This window comes from Argopecten irradians, chromosome 3 (genome assembly GCF_041381155.1).
Source record: "Argopecten irradians isolate NY chromosome 3, Ai_NY, whole genome shotgun sequence".
NCBI classification, from domain to species: Eukaryota; Metazoa; Mollusca; class Bivalvia; order Pectinida; family Pectinidae; genus Argopecten; species Argopecten irradians.
Genome location: NC_091136.1, coordinates 59,404,490 through 59,424,298, shown reverse-complemented (window position 1 = coordinate 59,424,298; position 19,809 = coordinate 59,404,490). Strand labels below are relative to the sequence as shown.

At 41.8% G+C, this 19,809-nt stretch overlaps 1 protein-coding gene across 7 annotated transcripts in view; it reads right to left on the bottom strand.

The window, feature by feature from the left end:
- LOC138319240 (E3 ubiquitin-protein ligase HECTD1-like) overlaps positions 1-19,809 on the bottom strand; it is a 76,986-nt gene that overhangs the window by 2,368 nt on the left and 54,809 nt on the right. For 3 of the 7 annotated variants that reach the window (XM_069262243.1, XM_069262245.1, XM_069262246.1), the window contains exons 24-39: positions 12,291-12,454; positions 11,899-12,075; positions 9,540-9,751; positions 8,751-8,879; positions 8,003-8,501; positions 7,381-7,676; positions 7,064-7,220; positions 6,641-6,729; positions 6,331-6,461; positions 5,476-5,533; positions 5,187-5,364; positions 4,741-4,823; positions 1,861-1,988; positions 1,410-1,746; positions 604-1,214; positions 270-345 (exon numbers count right to left, since the gene is read on the bottom strand). In XM_069262243.1, the coding sequence (XP_069118344.1) occupies positions 270-345; positions 604-1,214; positions 1,410-1,746; positions 1,861-1,988; positions 4,741-4,823; positions 5,187-5,364; positions 5,476-5,533; positions 6,331-6,461; positions 6,641-6,729; positions 7,064-7,220; positions 7,381-7,676; positions 8,003-8,501; positions 8,751-8,879; positions 9,540-9,751; positions 11,899-12,075; positions 12,291-12,454 (3,325 nt within the window). The remainder of the gene's footprint in view (positions 1-269; positions 346-603; positions 1,215-1,409; positions 1,747-1,860; positions 1,989-4,740; positions 4,824-5,186; positions 5,365-5,475; positions 5,534-6,330; positions 6,462-6,640; positions 6,730-7,063; positions 7,221-7,380; positions 7,677-8,002; positions 8,502-8,750; positions 8,880-9,539; positions 9,752-11,898; positions 12,076-12,290; positions 12,455-19,809) is intronic. The other 4 variants (XM_069262249.1, XM_069262250.1, XM_069262247.1 and 1 more) reach the window with 3 other exon arrangements.

Genomic DNA, 19,809 nt, shown 5'->3' with positions numbered 1-19,809 from the left:
ATATTAGTGGTACACTTTTACATATTACAGATTTAAAATGGCATGATATTAGTGGTACACTTTTACATATTACAGATTTATCTGCTCTTGAAGGTAGGTATTGATAAAAGTCACTAGAATGTACAGAATAAATAATATATCTCTGGTTACAGAGCAACCATAAAAACAAAGTTTATACACAAACCACATGATATACAGAATTTAAAAACAGTAGTATTTGTAAAAAAGCTTTAAAGTTTTGTTATTTTTTCTGATTTGTTTTATCTTACCTCCTCAGCATTAGACTTAAGATCATACGACATGTAGCCATACACTTTGGATGAAGGGTTGAACTGGAATGTCAGGCTGAAAACAAAGTGAACACCGTGGTGGCATATATTAAAGCTAACACCACTAAATCAAATTACATGTACATGTATATCTATTTTTATTTACTTTTAATCTAAATGTTTTAATATACCAATCCAATGAATTAATCTGAATCTAATGTGCCCTGATCACCTAGTATAGTAGAACCAATTATAATAGGTTTATATATGTAGGTCAACTCCACATTCTATATACATCCTTCTGTAGACAGACCACATTTCATGCCAAACTTACCCAATGTCCTCTATCCTATAAATGGCGCCAGGTTCAGATGGATTCTGCAGGCCTAGTTGTTGTATGAGTATATTTTTCTGGTCAGGAGACAGCGTTTTGTCCTTTAGAATTCTCTGTTTTTTATTGACTAACTCTCGTAATTGTCGGAGGAATGTAGCACGGTGGGGGTCGATAAGCTCAAAGTCATCGTCAGTAAGGATTCCTTCGTACCAGGCTGGTGTGTCTGGACGTTTGACCTTGGGAGGATCAAGGATAAGTTCCTTATCCACATCCTCTATGCTGGAGGACAGAGTGTCGCGTGGGGACAGGTCCTGTTCACTGTGGTACGACTCGGTCGTACTACCCACCGATCGGTGTAGAGAGTCCTGATACTGTTGTGTGATAATGTGGCCCATCTCCCCCATACACATGAGTTTGAAGAAGGAGCGAGAAAGTGGTAAGTCAATCAAACGTTTGTCCTGTATACACTTGGCCAGTAGAGTGCCAAGGAAGTGGAATAGCTTCTCTACACGTGGAATATCAGCGCTATCCTGTGGCAGAGGGGCGGGGAACAGACCTCCAATCCTCTGGATATAGTAGCCAGGGGGCTTCACACCATGACCAATGTCCACCTGTAAATGTATATAAGAGGATAAACACAGGAGTACAGAGAACGCTGGTGATTATTATACATAATCAAATGATAACATGACCATTAACAAGTCAGCATCTATTTCTGAATTACTGTTATGAATCCTAAATTTTCTAAATCAATTGCATGATGAGATTAAAGATTTTAGCTGTATATACTATGGTCTTATACTCACCTCTCTCTCCAAGTTGTTAGGGACGTCATCATCACAAAGCCACAACCCGAGCTCCTTCCTCTGCATCTCCGCGGCGATGAGGGCGTAGAACTCGAGACTGGGACCCAGTCCTGTGCCTTCCTCCAGCTCAAATTCAATCTCTAATACTGACTTTCTGTGGGCATGGTACTTCATCACCTGTACGGCCCAGTCTAGTAATCTCTCTCCGCGGGGGATTCTCACACGCTCGTGCTTCAGACGTCCGATACGGTACTCACCACCCTCGTCTCGACGTGGCATCGGACCACGACTTCTCTCAAGAGTGGCATCCCTCCGGTCCTGTAGCCATACAATGGCCCTGTAGAAGAGTTGTAGGATTAATTCAAATGTTTCATAGTCATCATACAAATATAATAGGTCAAAGCATAATTTTAGATTTTTGACAATGTTAAAGTTAAAAGATTTTACTGACCTTGAGGATCCGAAGGCGGTACAGGTGAAGTAGATCTGTCTGGTCTCAAAGGAGCAGAGCATGGGGCAGTACTTAGTGAGCTTCTCACACCAATCAGGTAAGGCATTACTGGCCAGAACCAGGGGGTCCTGGAAACAGGTAAAATATTTATAATACTATCATAGACATTACTGGTCAGAACCAGGGGGTCCTGGAAACAGGTAAAATATTTATAATACTATCATAGGCATTATTGGCCAGCACCAGGGGGTCCTGGAAACAGGTAAAATATTTATAATACTATCATAGACATTACTGGTCAGCACCAGGGGGTCCTGGAAACAGGTACCACCTAAAATATTTATAATACTATCATAAGCATTATTGGCCAGCACCAGGGGGTCCTGGAAAACAGGTAAAATATTTATAATACTATCATAGGCATTATTGGCCAGCACCAGGGGGTCCTGGAAACAGGTAAAATATTTATAATACTATCATAGACATTACTGGCCAGCACCAGGGGGTCCTGGAAACAGGTAAAATATTTATAATACTACTATCATAGACATTACTTGTCAGCACCAGGGGGTCCTGGAAACAGGTAAAATATTTATAATACTATCATAGGCATTACTGGTCAGCACCAGGGGGTCCTGGAAACAGGTAAAATATTTATAATACTATCATAGGCATTATTGGCCAGCACCAGGGGGTCCTGGAAACAGGTGAAATATTTATAATACTATCATAGGCATTATTGGCCAGCACCAGGGGGTCCTGGAAACAGGTAAAATATTTATAATACTATCATAGACATTACTGGTCAGCACCAGGGGGTCCTGGAAACAGGTAAAATATTTATAATACTATCATAGACATTATTGGCCAGCACCAGGGGGTCCTGGAAACAGGTAAAATATTTATAATACTATCATAGGCATTACTGGTCAGCACCAGGGGGTCCTGGAAACAGGTACCACCTAAAATTATTTATAATACTATCATAAGCATTATTGGCCAGCACCAGGGGGTCCTGGAAACAGGTAAAATATTTATAATACTATCATAGGCATTATTGGCCAGCACCAGGGGGTCCTGGAAACAGGTAAAATATTTATAATACTATCATAGACATTACTGGTCAGCACCAGGGGGTCCTGGAAACAGGTAAAATATTTATAATACTATCATAGGCATTACTGGTCAGCACCAGGGGGTCCTGGAAACAGGTAAAATATTTATAATACTATCATAGACATTATTGGCCAGCACCAGGGGGTCCTGGAAACAGGTAAAATATTTATAATACTATCATAGGCATTACTGGTCAGCACCAGGGGGTCCTGGAAACAGGTAAAATATTTATAATACTATCATAGACATTACTGGCCAGCACCAGGGGTCCTGAAACAGGTAAAATATTTATAATACTATCATAGACATTACTGGCCAGCACCAGGGGGTCCTGGAAACAGGTAAAATATTTATAATACTATCATAGACATTACTGGTCAGCACCAGGGGGTCCTGGAAACAGGTAAAATATTTATAATACTATCATAGACATTATTGGCCAGCACCAGGGGGTCCTGGAAACAGGTAAAATATTTATAATACTATCATAGGCATTACTGGTCAGCACCAGGGGGTCCTGGAAACAGGTAAAATATTTATAATACTATCATAGACATTACTGGCCAGCACCAGGGGGTCCTGGAAACAGGTAAAATATTTATAATACTATCATAGGCATTATTGGCCAGCACCAGGGGGTCCTGAAAACAGGTAAAATATTTATAATACTATCATAGACATTACTGGTCAGCACCAGGGGGTCCTGGAAACAGGTAAAATATTTATAATACTATCATAGACATTACTGGTCAGCACCAGGGGGTCCTGGAAACAGGTAAAATATTTATAATACTATCATAGACATTACTGGTCAGCACCAGGGGGTCCTGGAAACAGGTAAAATATTTATAATACTATCATAGGCATTACTGGTCAGCACCAGGGGGTCCTGGAAACAGGTAAAATATTTATAATACTATCATAGACATTACTGGCCAGCACCAGGGGGTCCTGGAAACAGGTAAAATATTTATAATACTATCATAGACATTACTGGTCAGCACCAGGGGGTCCTGGAAACAGGTAAAATATTTATAATACTATCATAGACATTACTGGCCAGCACCAGGGGGTCCTGGAAACAGGTAAAATATTTATAATACTATCATAGACATTATTGGCCAGCACCAGGGGGTCCTGGAAACAGGTAAAATATTTATAATACTATCATAGACATTACTGGTCAGCACCAGGGGGTCCTGGAAACAGGTAAAATATTTATAATACTATCATAGACATTATTGTCCAGCACCAGGGGGTCCTGGAAACAGGTAAAATATTTATAATACTATCATAGGCATTACTGGTCAGCACCAGGGGGTCCTGGAAACAGGTAAAATATTTATAATACTATCATAGACATTACTGGCCAGCACCAGGGGGTCCTGGAAACAGGTAAAATATTTATAATACTATCATAGACATTACTGGTCAGCACCAGGGGGTCCTGGAAACAGGTAAAATATTTATAATACTATCATAGACATTACTGGTCAGCACCAGGGGGTCCTGGAAACAGGTAAAATATTTATAATACTATCATAGACATTACTGGTCAGCACCAGGGGGTCCTGAAAACAACATGAGAATATTTTTTTGAACAAATTTTAACTTTTCATCTTAAAATTCAGTAACTGCAACATTTAAGTAAGTTACTGTTTCAGATACAAGCAAAACTTTCGTTAAATGAATTTAAAGTTCTTTACCTGATATATGTGATAGAATATTTCAAATGTAAGATGTAAGTGACCAGTTTGTACTTACCTGGGTTTGTTGTACTAATTTGTTGGTGATTTTCTTACTGATAAAATCCTCTGCTGGCACATTCAACAGTAGTGGCTGATCATCTGAACAAACAAATCAAAGGAGTATGTCTGAGGTGATCAGATACACATCAGCAACACTTAGGTTTTTTTTTGTTGTATAAAGATATTTGTTTAGATAGAGATGATAGGCTTCTCTAAAAGAATACGTATGTTATTCATGAATTTTGAAATGCACAAGGCTGATATCTTGGTAGAATTTAGTACCTTTGAATTTGAGAGTAAAGTTACTCACAACATTAATGCTTTGGATCAGAATTTCAACATTTCATATACTTAAGATTTCAACTAATTGTTCGATTGGACAGCCATCTTTTTACACATAACATTAAGTTCCATTTGACAGAAATTTCTATTATTCTTTTTATAAGAGCAGTTGGGACCTACATTTCATGAGAGTGTTTGGAGTTTGCTCCATAGCGATGGCGTACAGTCGCTGTAGAAGCTGAAGGACATGATCCATGGTACAGGCTGTGGGATCGTTGTTACGAGGGATGTCCCATTCACTGAGGATTTGGAAGCCTTGACTGTCTGCCTGGGCTCCAATCTGGCGGTACACAGAATCCTGCAATATAATGTCATATGTTTGCAGGCTTGTTTAACTACTATACTTTTCTTAAAATTTTGACACGGAAATAAACATTTCCCCTACTGGTAATATATATAATATACTTACAGTCATTTTCTCCAGCTCCTGTTTACTTTCTCCATCCTTCAATGCTTTGTACACAATCCTGCATAAAACAATAACATTGTCTGTTATAAACACGCTTGTGAAGTCAGGCATTATCATATCATAATTGCAGAGATTCAGAGAAACCAGAGATTACCCTATCAGACATTTGAAAACACTACAATTTTACCTCCCAGGACTGCGAAGTAGTCCGGAGGAGGTATAGGCCTGGCCTTGCAATTTAGTCAAATTGTGCCATGTGGACAGGATTTAAGCTTTGTCGTAGAGAAGTATATATTTGTAAGGCCAGATTGAAGGTGTTGTGTAAGACGAGGCACTATTGAATTTAGAGAAATTAGATTGAACTACTAAGTGAGAAATCGGTAAATTTTTATCAAAATTGGGCCTTTCCAGGTCTATATACCAGCTAGCTATATGTAGCATATCCTGCAACTCTCCAAACAGGGGTTATACCTTGTAAGTATACTCTATATGACTGTTATGCTGTCTGCTGTAGCCTAGCTGTACTCTAGCTGTTCTGTTATTATCTGCATCGGCCCAGATAAAACAGTATTGTTTAAAAGACATCAATTCTAATTAGGAAAGTATGGTTGACAGACAGTGTAACCTCCCTTGGTGACATCTTACAAAATAATATATTGCAATTAAACATTATGCAAATAGTCTTGTCCTGGGAGGCATGTGGCCGTTTGGCCTCCTATTAGTATATGTACTCATGATCAGTTTTAATGTCATATTATCATATCAAAAACTGATATGTCATTACTATCAATAATGTCCGATAACTTATTTTGCCAATTCACTCTAAATTCTATGGTTTATCAATCTAAGACTTACGTGTATGTGGGCTCCCAGATTCTCTTCAGTCTCTCTGCCCTATTGGATGCAGGTGCCTGAGTGAGTAGTTTCTGTATGTACTTAAATATACAGCTTTTCTCATGGCCGAGACACACCTCTCCTTCCTCCATCTGTATGTTAATAAACGAAGACAAAAATTAAACAATAAAATATTGAAATAAAGTCATTTTCTTAATTGATGAACGTTTTCTGATAGGGCAGCCAGATTTATAAATATTTGATTAAAATTAGTTAACTGATGATAGGTACTATAGTGTAAACCTGTCCTAGCCAGACATATCAGACTCACCCCTGGTAATCCTGGAGCCTTGATGTAGATGGCCAGTTTGGGCTGGAGTACCTGGTCAGTCGACTCAGCCATACTCTGGTCCTCTGTTCCTATCAAAACAAATTAAAATACAAGTTAGGTTAGTGTCAGAATAGAAATCAAATATGTTAGAACCAGCAAAGTTATAGTTACACAGGTAAGAAGATAAAATCAATAAAGCAAAGAATAAATAAATATTACTCTTATATCCAACTTGCCAGCACTATGCTTCCACATACATTTATTTTAGAAAATAACAAATGATGTTAATTGAGCTGTAAAATATAAACCCATATAATCTAATCTGTAGTAACTGTAAAATGTCTGATTTAGTAAAAATATTCATCAATTAAATTCTTAAAAGGAAATAGTTAATTTATTCAATAACATCTTCTTGTAACTAACCAGGGGCAGGGATCTCAAAGTCCTGAGTTTGGTTTACGTTGGTGCGTCCAGGACGAGGGTCAAATGCTGGGATAAGGGCTGAGAACTGTCGTTTCAGGACAAATTCATCATCCCAGGTCTTCCTTCTCTCTCCTCGCCCTTCTAACTCATCCTCTTCCTGTAAAGGGAGTTAATATCTGTCATTATCAATACTCTCACCCTTATCAGGCATGTACTGCTTGCAAAGAATGATATTATATACAAGAACTTCTGTATTCTCACCAATATGCTTAACATTTCGATTTATACCTACAGGATTCAATATCATTGCTACTCACCAAGAAGTCATCATATACTTCATCATCTTCGTTCTCATCCTCATTTTCATCATCATCGTCGTCAGGTCCGGGAAGTTCCTCACAATCATCATCAAGTTCAGCGAGCAGCATCGGAGCACGACAGCTCTCCATGAACTCGTTATCACTCTCACTAGATGTGGAAGTGAGGCTCCGGGTTAAGGCCTGGCTAAGTGACGTTACGTTAGCCATGGTCTGTGTTGTAGTTAGTGTGTTGGATGTAGCTGATGCTGAGGTGGTCAGGCTGGGGTAACTCTGGGCTGTACTCAACAAGGCATCTGAAGGGAAAATAGCTTTTGTTAGGGCCCATTTACTAACTTCCAACACAACAAAAAATTTCTCTATTTTAAGAGAACCTAACTAATAAATATTCAAAGATAGATTTACTCTCAGGATATGGTAATGCCTTATGTCCGGTTATTATGCGAATCAAAATTTTCATGATTTTAATCAAGAAAATTTAAATTTAGCAGATTTTCAGGGTATATATTGACTCTATCATTTCTCAATATTTTGCCGAATATTTTCACATCCTGCAAAAATAACCAGCTAAATATTTGGTCCTACTGCATACAGTCCAGTCCCTTGTAATTGTAATACATACTGTTGTACATACTTGGTGAATTCTGGGGACCAAGTCTGCCGCTGTTGCTGCGGTTGTTCATGACAACTGTACCCAGATTTCTGCGTGTAACGGCGGCGAAGGTCTCCAGAAGACTGACCGTCTGCTCCATACTTGACGGCAGATTAGGCACACTAACACTCATAGGATTGGTTGGTGAACTACGTGTCTGTGCCTCCATTTTTTTGGCTATAGCCTCTGCCACACTGGCGGCCACATTAGACCCCACAGTAGTGGATGGCATTTGCATGGCCTCTGCTCCCTTTGGTGATCCCTGTTCACTGGTTTCCAGGACTTCCGGCAGGGATGGATAGCCTCCAGACGCGTCCACATTACCTCGCTCATGTCCTTTGTGGACAACTACAACTGGTTCAGTGGGGATGTTACCACTCACTCCCTCATCTACGGGGTCCACATTCACAGACACAAGGGCATCAGAGCTGGCCAGATTCACCATACTGTCAGCAAGATTCTGGGCCATCTATAAATAACAAATCAATTTAAATAGCTTAATTACTATTCTTCTAAATATATGTATCTTGGGTAACTTAATTACGATATTAAACATTTCACAGGCTAAAGGCAAATGGTCAAAGTATCCTATTACCATTGCCCATTTTTTAACTGATCATAATTTTTAAATACCAGATACGTTTTCATGACATAAAATGGTCAAGTCAAATTAACTTATAAAAAAATGGATGAGGCAGCTTGTTCGAGTGTTACTTACAGATTTGACAGCTGTTGTGAGATTATCAGCTGAAGCAGCTTGTTCTGTACTTGCTACAGATGGTTTGTTCTCGGCCACGTCGGTCAGACTCGGTGTAGAACTACTCTTCCTGCTGGTTAGTACACTCACCTAAAACAAACGTACAGAATGAGATACACTGGTCACACATCTGTATCAATATAATGCTTGATCAAATTTTTCAAACAAGAAACAAAACAAGAGCTGTTGGAGAACAGCAAAGCTCGCCTATTCAGAAGAAGTTGATGTTCAAGTATTTACTATATAAACATGGAAATATGACAAATTAACAGACTCAAAAACCTTCTAAAGGGCCCCAAATTGGTTGTGTTATCACCTTCAGCATCCATACACATTAGGAAAATAAAATCATAAATATTTATGACAACTTGTGCTTAAACAATTGACAAAATAGAAACTTGCTCAAAAACTTTAAAATGGAAATATGACAAATTAACAGACTCAAAAACCCCCTAAAGGGCCCCAAATTGGTTGTATTATCACGTTCAGCATCCATACACATTAGGAAAATAAAATCATAAACACTTATGATGACTACAGCTTAAACAATTGACGAAACAGAAACTTGCTCAAAAACTTTAACGTGAAATGGGACGCCGGGGGTGACAACATTTGCTCCCCCTATTCTTCGAAAAGGCGAGCTAAAAAGGACAGTTATGATCAGAATCAAAAATACTATGTTTTTTATCAAAATGACATCAAGCAGCAAACCAAGAAAATGTTCATGCTTAGAAGTAAACAATATATTACCATATTTTTGTATTGTACCTTGGCTTTATCAGATACTAAGGAGCTTGTGACCTTGACCTTGGCTCCTCCAACTGCCCCTGCCTCTGTCGTCCTGACAACAGGGCGCAGTTTGTCTGGGTCATGGTTGGGCGAGAGCTGCAGGTCGTACTTGCCCTCAGCCCCCATTCTGTAGGAATTAGATCCACCAGAGTCCCAGGTCACATCAATCCAGCCTGTTTAAAGGACAGAGGTCATGTGAATAGAATGTCTCAGATCAATAACCACAAAATATTTACCAAAATATTCCATAAATATATTATATTAACTCTATCTTTTACGCTTTCTTTAATTACCCAAGGTAAATTCAGGGCTCTAGTGACAGACTACAGTCATGAATTACTTACCATTATGGAGTTCTCCTGTGATGGTTCTGTCCCCTTGTGAGTTAGGACTGTAGTCTGTTACACTAGAGTTACCTACCATTATGGAGCTCTCCTGTGATGGTTCTGTCCCCTTGTGAGTTAGGACTGTAGTCTGTTACACTAGAGTTACCTACCATTATGGAGCTCTCCTGTGATGGTTCTGTCCCCTTGTGAGTTAGGACTGTAGTCTGTTACCCTAGAGTTACCTACTATTATGGAGCTCTCCTGTGATGGTTCCGTCTCCTGGTGGGTTAGGACTGTAGTCTGTTACCCTAGAGTTACCTACTATTATGGAGCTCTCCTGTGATGGTTCTGTCCCCTTGTGAGTTAGGACTGTAGTCTGTTACACTAGAGTTACCTACCATTATGGAGCTCTCCTGTGATGGTTCTGTCCCCTTGTGGGTTAGGACTGTAGTCTGTTACCCTAGAGTTACCTACCATTATGGAGCTCTCCTGTGATGGTTCCGTCACCTGGTGGGTTAGGACTGTAGTCTGTTACCCTAGAGTTACCTACCATTATGGAGTTCTCCTGTGATGGTTCCGTCTCCTGGTGGGTTAGGACTGTAGTCTGTTACACTAGAGTTACCTACCATTATGGAGCTCTCCTGTGATGGTTCTGTCCCCTTGTGAGTTAGGACTGTAGTCTGTTACCCTAGAGTTACCTACTATTATGGAGCTCTCCTGTGATGGTTCTGTCCCCTTGTGGGTTAGGACTGTAGTCTGTTACACTAGAGTTACCTACCATTATGGAGCTCTCCTGTGATGGTTCTGTCCCCTTGTGAGTTAGGACTGTAGTCTGTTACACTAGAGTTACCTACCATTATGGAGCTCTCCTGTGATGGTTCAGTCACCTGGTGGGTTAGGACTGTAGTCTGTTACCCTAGAGTTACCTACCATTATGGAGCTCTCCTGTGATGGTTCTGTCCCCTTGTGGGTTAGGACTGTAGTCTGTTACCCTAGAGTTACCTACTATTATGGAGCTCTCCTGTGATGGTTCTGTCCCCTTGTGAGTTAGGACTGTAGTCTGTTACACTAGAGTTACCTACCATTATGGAGCTCTCCTGTGATGGTTCTGTCCCCTTGTGAGTTAGGACTGTAGTCTGTTACACTAGAGTTACCTACCATTATGGAGCTCTCCTGTGATGGTTATGTCCCCTTGTGAGTTAGGACTGTAGTCTGTTACACTAGAGTTACCTACCATTATGGAGCTCTCCTGTGATGGTTCTGTCCCCTTGTGAGTTAGGACTGTAGTCTGTTACCCTAGAGTTACCTACTATTATGGAGCTCTCCTGTGATGGTTCCGTCTCCTGGTGGGTTAGGACTGTAGTCTGTTACCCTAGAGTTACCTACTATTATGGAGCTCTCCTGTGATGGTTCTGTCCCCTTGTGAGTTAGGACTGTAGTCTGTTACACTAGAGTTACCTACCATTATGGAGCTCTCCTGTGATGGTTCTGTCCCCTTGTGAGTTAGGACTGTAGTCTGTTACACTAGAGTTACCTACCATTATGGAGCTCTCCTGTGATGGTTCCGTCACCTGGTGGGTTAGGACTGTAGTCTGTTACACTAGAGTTACCAACCATTATGGAGCTCTCCTGTGATGGTTCTGTCCCCTTGTGAGTTAGGACTGTAGTCTGTTACCCTAGAGTTACCTACTATTATGGAGCTCTCCTGTGATGGTTCTGTCCCCTTGTGGGTTAGGACTGTAGTCTGTTACACTAGAGTTACCTACTATTATGGAGCTCTCCTGTGATGGTTCTGTCCCCTTGTGAGTTAGGACTGTAGTCTGTTACACTAGAGTTACCTACCATTATGGAGCTCTCCTGTGATGGTTCTGTCCCCTTGTGAGTAAGGACTGTAGTCTGTTACACTAGAGTTACCTACCATTATGGAGCTCTCCTGTGATGGTTCTGTCCCCTTGTGAGTTAGGACTGTAGTCTGTTACACTAGAGTTACCTACCATTATGGAGCTCTCCTGTGATGGTTCCGTCTCCTGGAGGGTTACCGTCCTGCTCTCTCCATTTCCAATCCATACCCCGCATTACACGAGCTCCAGGTACCATCTGCTTTAAGACCTGTGTTCTTATAATTCTCCGCTGTCGCCTCAGATTAGCTTCCGCTTCCCTAGCTGCTTTGCCTGTAGACAAACACAATTAAAAGTAATTACTCACTATTCAATCTTTATACCAAGGTAAACCAGGAGTGTGTATATAAACTAAGTTTAAGACAAAAATGAAATGGCAAGAAGCAATTTTACAAATATCTAACAGGGTAAGGGTATTTTTTCAAAACTTCAATTGGTAAAGTTGTTCATGATTTGTTCTGAATGCCGATAATATACAAAACACTAACCCAGATCATCACAGACACCGGTCACCGTGCCGTAAATCTCGAAGCCTGAGAGAGACAAGTAGTGGGTCTGTCCACTAGCATTCTTGCCTGTTTGCTGCAGCCGAATGTGGCGCCAACCTTGAGTTTCATCCTTAGAGGGATTCAGAGTCCATGTAGCTGTTGATCTGTCAAATACAGATAAAAAGAGTTGAAAATTTACCGGTGTCTGATATCAGGATTTATTACAAAGTCTGACATTTTCTCGTAATTGCCCCTATATCTGTGTTATCAACATATGATATCTAAGGACAAATATCATTTGATGAGAAAGAAGTTGCATTACATAATTTTTCTTTTTAGAGAGCTGACTATAAAGTCCTGAATAGCACCTTTCTTCTCACCCCGCTTCATTGAATCTAGTATCATCCTACCCACCCTGCTTCATTGAGTCTAGTATCATCCTACCCACCCTGCTTCATTGAGTCTAGTATCATCCTACCCACCCTGCTTCATTGAATCTAGTATCATCCTACCCACCCTGCTTCATTGAGTCTAGTATCATCCTACCCACCCTGCTTCATTGAGTCTAGTATCATCCTACCCACCCTGCTTCATTGAGTCTAGTATCATCCTACCCACCCTGCTTCATTGAGTCTAGTATCATCCTACTCACCCTGCTTCATTGAGTCTAGTATCATCCTACCCACCCTGCTTCATTGAGTCTAGTATCATCCTACCCACCCTGCTTCATTGAGTCTAGTATCATCCTACCCACCCTGCTTCATTGAGTCTAGTATCATCCTACCCACCCTGCTTCATTGAGTCTAGTATCATCCTACCCACCCTGGTTCATTGAGTCTAGTATCATCCTACCCACCCTGCTTCATTGAGTCTAGTATCATCCTACCCACCCTGCTTCATTGAATCTAGTATCATCCTACCCACCCTGCTTCATTGAATCTAGTATCATCCTACCCACCCTGCTTCATTGAGTCTAGTATCATCCTACCCACCCTGCTTCATTGAGTCTAGTATCATCCTACCCACCCTGCTTCATTGAGTCTAGTATCATCCTACCCACCCTGCTTCATTGAATCTAGTATCATCCTACCCACCCTGCTTCATTGAATCTAGTATCATCCTACCCACCCTGCTTCATTGAGTCTAGTATCATCCTACCCACCCTGCTTCATTGAGTCTAGTATCGTCCTACCCACCCTGCTTCATTGAATCTAGTATCGTCCTACCCACCCTGCTTCATTGAATCTAGTATCATCCTACCCACCCTGCTTCATTGAGTCTAGTATCATCCTACCCACCCTGCTTCATTGAGTCTAGTATCATCCTACCCACCCTGGTTCATTGAGTCTAGTATCGTCCTATTAACCCTGGTTCATTGAGTCTAGTATCGTCCTACTCACCCTGCTTCATTGAGTCTAGTATCATCCTACTCACCCTGGTTCTCATTGAGTCTAGTATCATCCTACTCACCCTGGTTCATTGAGTCTAGTATCGTCCTACTACCCTGGTTCATTGAGTCTAGTATCGTCCTACTCACCCTGGTTCATTGAGTCTAGTATCGTCCTACTCACCCTGCTTCATTGAGTCTAGTATCGTCCTACCACCCTGGTTCATTGAGTCTAGTATCGTCCTACTCACCCTGGTTCATTGAGTCTAGTATCGTCCTACTCACCCTGGTTCATTGAGTCTAGTATCGTCCTACTCACCCTGCTTCATTGAGTCTAGTATCGTCCTACTCACCCTGTTCATTGAGTCTAGTATCGTCCTACTCACCCTGTTCATTGAGTCTAGTATCTCCTACTCACCTGGTTCATTGAGTCTAGTATCGTCCTACTCACCCTGGTTCATTGAGTCTAGTATCAGTCCTACTCACCCTGGTTCATTGAGTCTAGTATCATCCTACTCACCCTGGTTCATTGAGTCTAGTATCATCCTACTCACCCTGGTTCATTGAGTCTAGTATCATCCATACCTCCTAGTTCATCCTACTCACCCTGGTTCATTGAGTCTAGTATCATCCTACTCACCCTGGTTCATTGAGTCTAGTATCATCCTACTCACCCTGGTTCATTGAGTCTAGTATCATCCTACTCACCCTGGTTCATTGAGTCTAGTATCATCCTACTCACCCTGGTTCATTGAGTCTAGTATCATCCTACTACCCTGGTTCATTGAGTCTAGTATCATCCTACTCACCCTGGTTCATTGAGTCTAGTATCATCCTACATCTACTCACCCTGGTTCATTGAGTCTAGTATCATCCTACTCACCCTGGTTCATTGAGTCTAGTATCATCCTACTCACCCTGGTTCATTGAGTCTAGTATCATCCTACTCACCCTGGTTCATTGAGTCTAGTATCATCCTACTCACCCTGGTTCATTGAGTCTAGTATCATCCTACTTACCCTGGTTCATTGAGTCTAGTATCATCCTATCACCCTGGTTCATTGAGTCTAGTATCATCCTACTCACCCTGGTTCATTGAGTCTAGTATCGTCCTACTCACCCTGGTTCATTGAGTCTAGTATCATCCTACTCACCCTGGTTCATTGAGTCTAGTATCATCCTACTCACCCTGGTTCATTGAGTCTAGTATCATCCTACTCACCCTGGTTCATTGAGTCTAGTATCATCCTACTTACCCTGGTTCATTGAGTCTAGTATCATCCTACTCACCCTGGTTCATTGAGTCTGTATCATACTCCTACTCACCCTGGTTCATTGAGTCTAGTATCATCCTACTCACCCTGGTTCATTGAGTCTAGTATCATCCTACTCACCCTGGTTCATTGAGTCTAGTATCGTCCTACTCACCCTGGTTCATTGAGTCTAGTATCATCCTACTCACCCTGGTTCATTGAGTCTAGTATCATCCTACTCACCCTGGTTCATTGAGTCTAGTATCATCCTACTCACCCTGGTTCATTGAGTCTAGTATCATCCTACTCACCCTGGTTCATTGAGTCTAGTATCATCCTACTCACCCTGTTCATTGAGTCTAGTACATCCTACTACCCTGGTTCATTGAGTCTAGTATCATCCTACTCACCCTGGTTCATTGAGTCTAGTATCATCCTACTCACCCTGGTTCATTGAGTCTAGTATCATCCTACTCACCCTGGTTCATTGAGTCTAGTATCATCCTACTCACCCTGGTTCATTGAGTCTAGTATCGTCCTACTCACCCTGGTTCATTGAGTCTAGTATCATCCTACTCACCCTGGTTCATTGAGTCTAGTCTCCCCCTGTATTATCTGTATCTCTACTCACCCTGGTTCATTGAGTCTAGTATCATCCTACTCACCCTGGTTCATTGAGTCTAGTATCATCCTACTCACCCTGGTTCATTGAGTCTAGTATCATCCTACTCACCCTGGTTCATTGAGTCTAGTATCATCCTACTCACCCTGGTTCATTGAGTCTAGTATCATCCTACTCACCCTGGTTCATTGAGTCTAGTATCATCCTACTCACCCTGGTTCATTGAGTCTAGTATCATCCTACTCACCCTGGTTCATTGAGTCTAGTATCATCCTACTCACCCTGGTTCATTGAGTCTAGTATCATCCTACTCACCCTGGTTCATTGAGTCTAGTATCATCCTACTCTCACCCTGGTTCATTGAGTCTAGTATCATCCTACTCACCCTGGTTCATTGAGTCTAGTATCATCCTACTCACCCTGGTTCATTGAGTCTAGTATCATCCTACTCACCCTGGTTCATTGAGTCTAGTATCATCCTACTCACCCTGGTTCATTGAGTCTAGTATCATCCTACTCACCCTGGTTCATTGAGTCTAGTATCATCCTACTCACCCTGGTTCATTGAGTCTAGTATCATCCTACTCACCCTGGTTCATTGAGTCTAGTATCATCCTACTCACCCTGGTTCATTGAGTCTAGTATCATCCTACTCACCCTGGTTCATTGAGTCTAGTATCATCCTACTCACCCTGGTTCATTGAGTCTAGTATCATCCTACTCACCCTGGTTCATTGAGTCTAGTATCATCCTACTCACCCTGGTTCATTGAGTCTAGTATCATCCTACTCACCCTGGTTCATTGAGTCTAGTATCATCCTACTCACCTGGTTCATTGAGTCTAGTATCATCCTACTCACCCTGGTTCATTGAGTCTAGTATCATCCTAGTATCTCCTACTCACCCTGGTTCATTGAGTCTAGTATCATCCTACTCACCCTGGTTCATTGAGTCTAGTATCATCCTACTCACCCTGGTTCATTGAGTCTAGTATCATCCTACTCACCCTGGTTCATTGAGTCTAGTATCATCCTACTCACCCTGGTTCATTGAGTCTAGTATCATCCTACTCACCCTGGTTCATTGAGTCTAGTATCATCCTACTCACCCTGGTTCATTGAGTCTAGTATCATCCTACTCACCCTGGTTCATTGAGTCTAGTATCATCCTACTCACCCTGGTTCATTGAGTCTAGTATCATCCTACTCACCCTGGTTCATTGAGTCTAGTATCATCCTACTCACCCTGGTTCATTGAGTCTAGTATCGTCCTACTCACCCTGGTTCATTGAGTCTAGTATCGTCCTACTCACCCTGGTTCATTGAGTCTAGTATCGTCCTACTCACCCTGGTTCATTGAGTCTAGTATCATCCTACTCACCCTGGTTCATTGAGTCTAGTATCATCCCTACTCACCCTGGTTCATTGAGTCTAGTATCATCCTACTCACCCTGGTTCATTGAGTCTAGTATCATCCTACTCACCCTGGTTCATTGAGTCTAGTATCATCCTACTCACCCTGGTTCATTGAGTCTAGTATCATCCTACTCACCCTGGTTCTATTGTCTTGAGTCTAGTATCATCCTACTCACCCTGGTTCATTGAGTCTAGTATCATCCTACTCACCCTGGTTCATTGAGTCTAGTATCATCCTACTCACCCTGGTTCATTGAGTCTAGTATCATCCTACTCACCCTGGTTCATTGAGTCTAGTATCATCCTACTCACCCTGGTTCATTGAGTCTAGTATCATCCTACTCACCCTGGTTCATTGAGTCTAGTATCATCCTACTCACCCTGGTTCATTGAGTCTAGTATCATCCTACTCACCCTGGTTCATTGAGTCTAGTATCATCCTACTCACCCTGGTTCATTGAGTCTAGTATCATCCTACTCACCCTGGTTCATTGAGTCTAGTATCATCCTACTCACCCTGGTTCATTGAGTCTAGTATCATCCTACTCACCCTGGTTCATTGAGTCTAGTATCATCCTACTCACCCTGGTTCATTGAGTCTAGTATCATCCTACTCACCCTGGTTCATTGAGTCTAGTATCATCCTACTCACCCTGGTTCATTGAGTCTAGTATCATCCTACTCACCCTGGTTCATTGAGTCTAGTATCATCCTACTCACCCTGGTTCATTGAGTCTAGTATCATCCTACTCACCCTGGTTCATTGAGTCTAGTATCATCCTACTCACCCTGGTTCATTGAGTCTAGTATCATCCTACTCACCCTGGTTCATTGAGTCTAGTATCATCCTACTCACCCTGGTTCATTGAGTCTAGTATCATCCTACTCACCCTGGTTCATTGAGTCTAGTATCATCCTACTCACCCTGGTTCATTGAGTCTAGTATCATCCTACTCACCCTGGTTCATTGAGTCTAGTATCATCCTACTCACCCTGGTTCATTGAGTCTAGTATCATCCTACTCACCCTGGTTCATTGAGTCTAGTATCATCCTACTCACCCTGGTTCATTGAGTCTAGTATCATCCTACTCACCCTGGTTCATTGAGTCTAGTATCATCCTACTCACCCTGGTTCATTGAGTCTAGTATCATCCTACTCACCCTGGTTCATTGAGTCTAGTATCATCCTACTCACCCTGGTTCATTGAGTCTAGTATCATCCTACTCACCCTGGTTCATTGAGTCTAGTATCATCCTACTCACCCTGGTTCATTGAGTCTAGTATCATCCTACTCACCCTGGTTCATTGAGTCTAGTATCATCCTACTCACCCTGGTTCATTGAGTCTAGTATCATCCTACTCACCCTGGTTCATTGAGTCTAGTATCATCCTACTCACCCTGGTTCATTGAGTCTAGTATCATCCTACTCACCCTGGTTCATTGAGTCTAGTATCATCCTACTCACCCTGGTTCATTGAGTCTAGTATCATCCTACTCACCCCTGGTTCATTGAGTCTAGTATCATCCTACTCACCCTGGTTCATTGAGTCTAGTATCATCCTACTCACCCTGGTTCATTGAGTCTAGTATCATCCTACTCACCCTGGTTCATTGAGTCTAGTATCATCCTACTCACCCTGGTTCATTGAGTCTAGTATCATCCTACTCACCCTGGTTCATTGAGTCTAGTATCATCCTACTCACCCTGGTTCATTGAGTCTAGTATCATCCTACTCACCCTGGTTCATTGAGTCTAGTATCATCCTACTCACCCTGGTTCATTGAGTCTAGTATCATCCTACTCACCCTGGTTCATTGAGTCTAGTATCATCCTACTCACCCTGGTTCATTGAGTCTAGTATCATCCTACTCACCCTGGTTCATTGAGTCTAGTATCATCCTACTCACCCTGGTTCATTGAGTCTAGTATCATCCTACTCACCCTGGTTCATTGAGTCTAGTATCATCCTACTCACCCTGGTTCATTGAGTCTAGTATCATCCTACTCACCCTGGTTCATTGAGTCTAGTATCATCCTACTCACCCTGGTTCATTGAGTCTAGTATCATCCTACTCACCCTGGTTCATTGAGTCTAGTATCATCCTATCACCCTGGTTCATTGAGTCTAGTATCATCCTACTCACCCTGGTTCATTGAGTCTAGTATCATCCTACTCACCCTGGTTCATTGAGTCTAGTATCATCCTACTCACCCTGGTTCATTGAGTCTAGTATCATCCTACTCACCCTGGTTCATTGAGTCTAGTATCATCCTACTCACCCTGGTTCATTGAGTCTAGTATCATCCTACTCACCCTGGTTCATTGAGTCTAGTATCTCCTACTCACCCTGGTTCATGAGTCTAGTATCCTACTCACCCTGGTTCATTGAGTCTAGTATCATCCTACTCACCCTGGTTCATTGAGTCTAGTATCATCCTACTCACCCTGGTTCATTGAGTCTAGTATCATCCTACTCACCTCTGTTCATTGAGTCTAGTATCATCCTACTCACCCTGGTTCATTGAGTCTAGTATCATCCTACTCACCCTGGTTCATTGAGTCTAGTATCATCCTACTCACCCTGGTTCATTGAGTCTAGTATCATCCTACTCACCCTGGTTCATTGAGTCTAGTATCATCCTACTCACCCTGGTTCATTGAGTCTAGTATCATCCTACTCACCCTGGTTCATTGAGTCTAGTATCATCCTACTCACCCTGGTTCATTGAGTCTAGTATCATCCTACTCACCCTGGTTCATTGAGTCTAGTATCATCCTACTCACCCTGGTTCATTGAGTCTAGTATCATCCTACTCACCCTGGTTCATTGAGTCTAG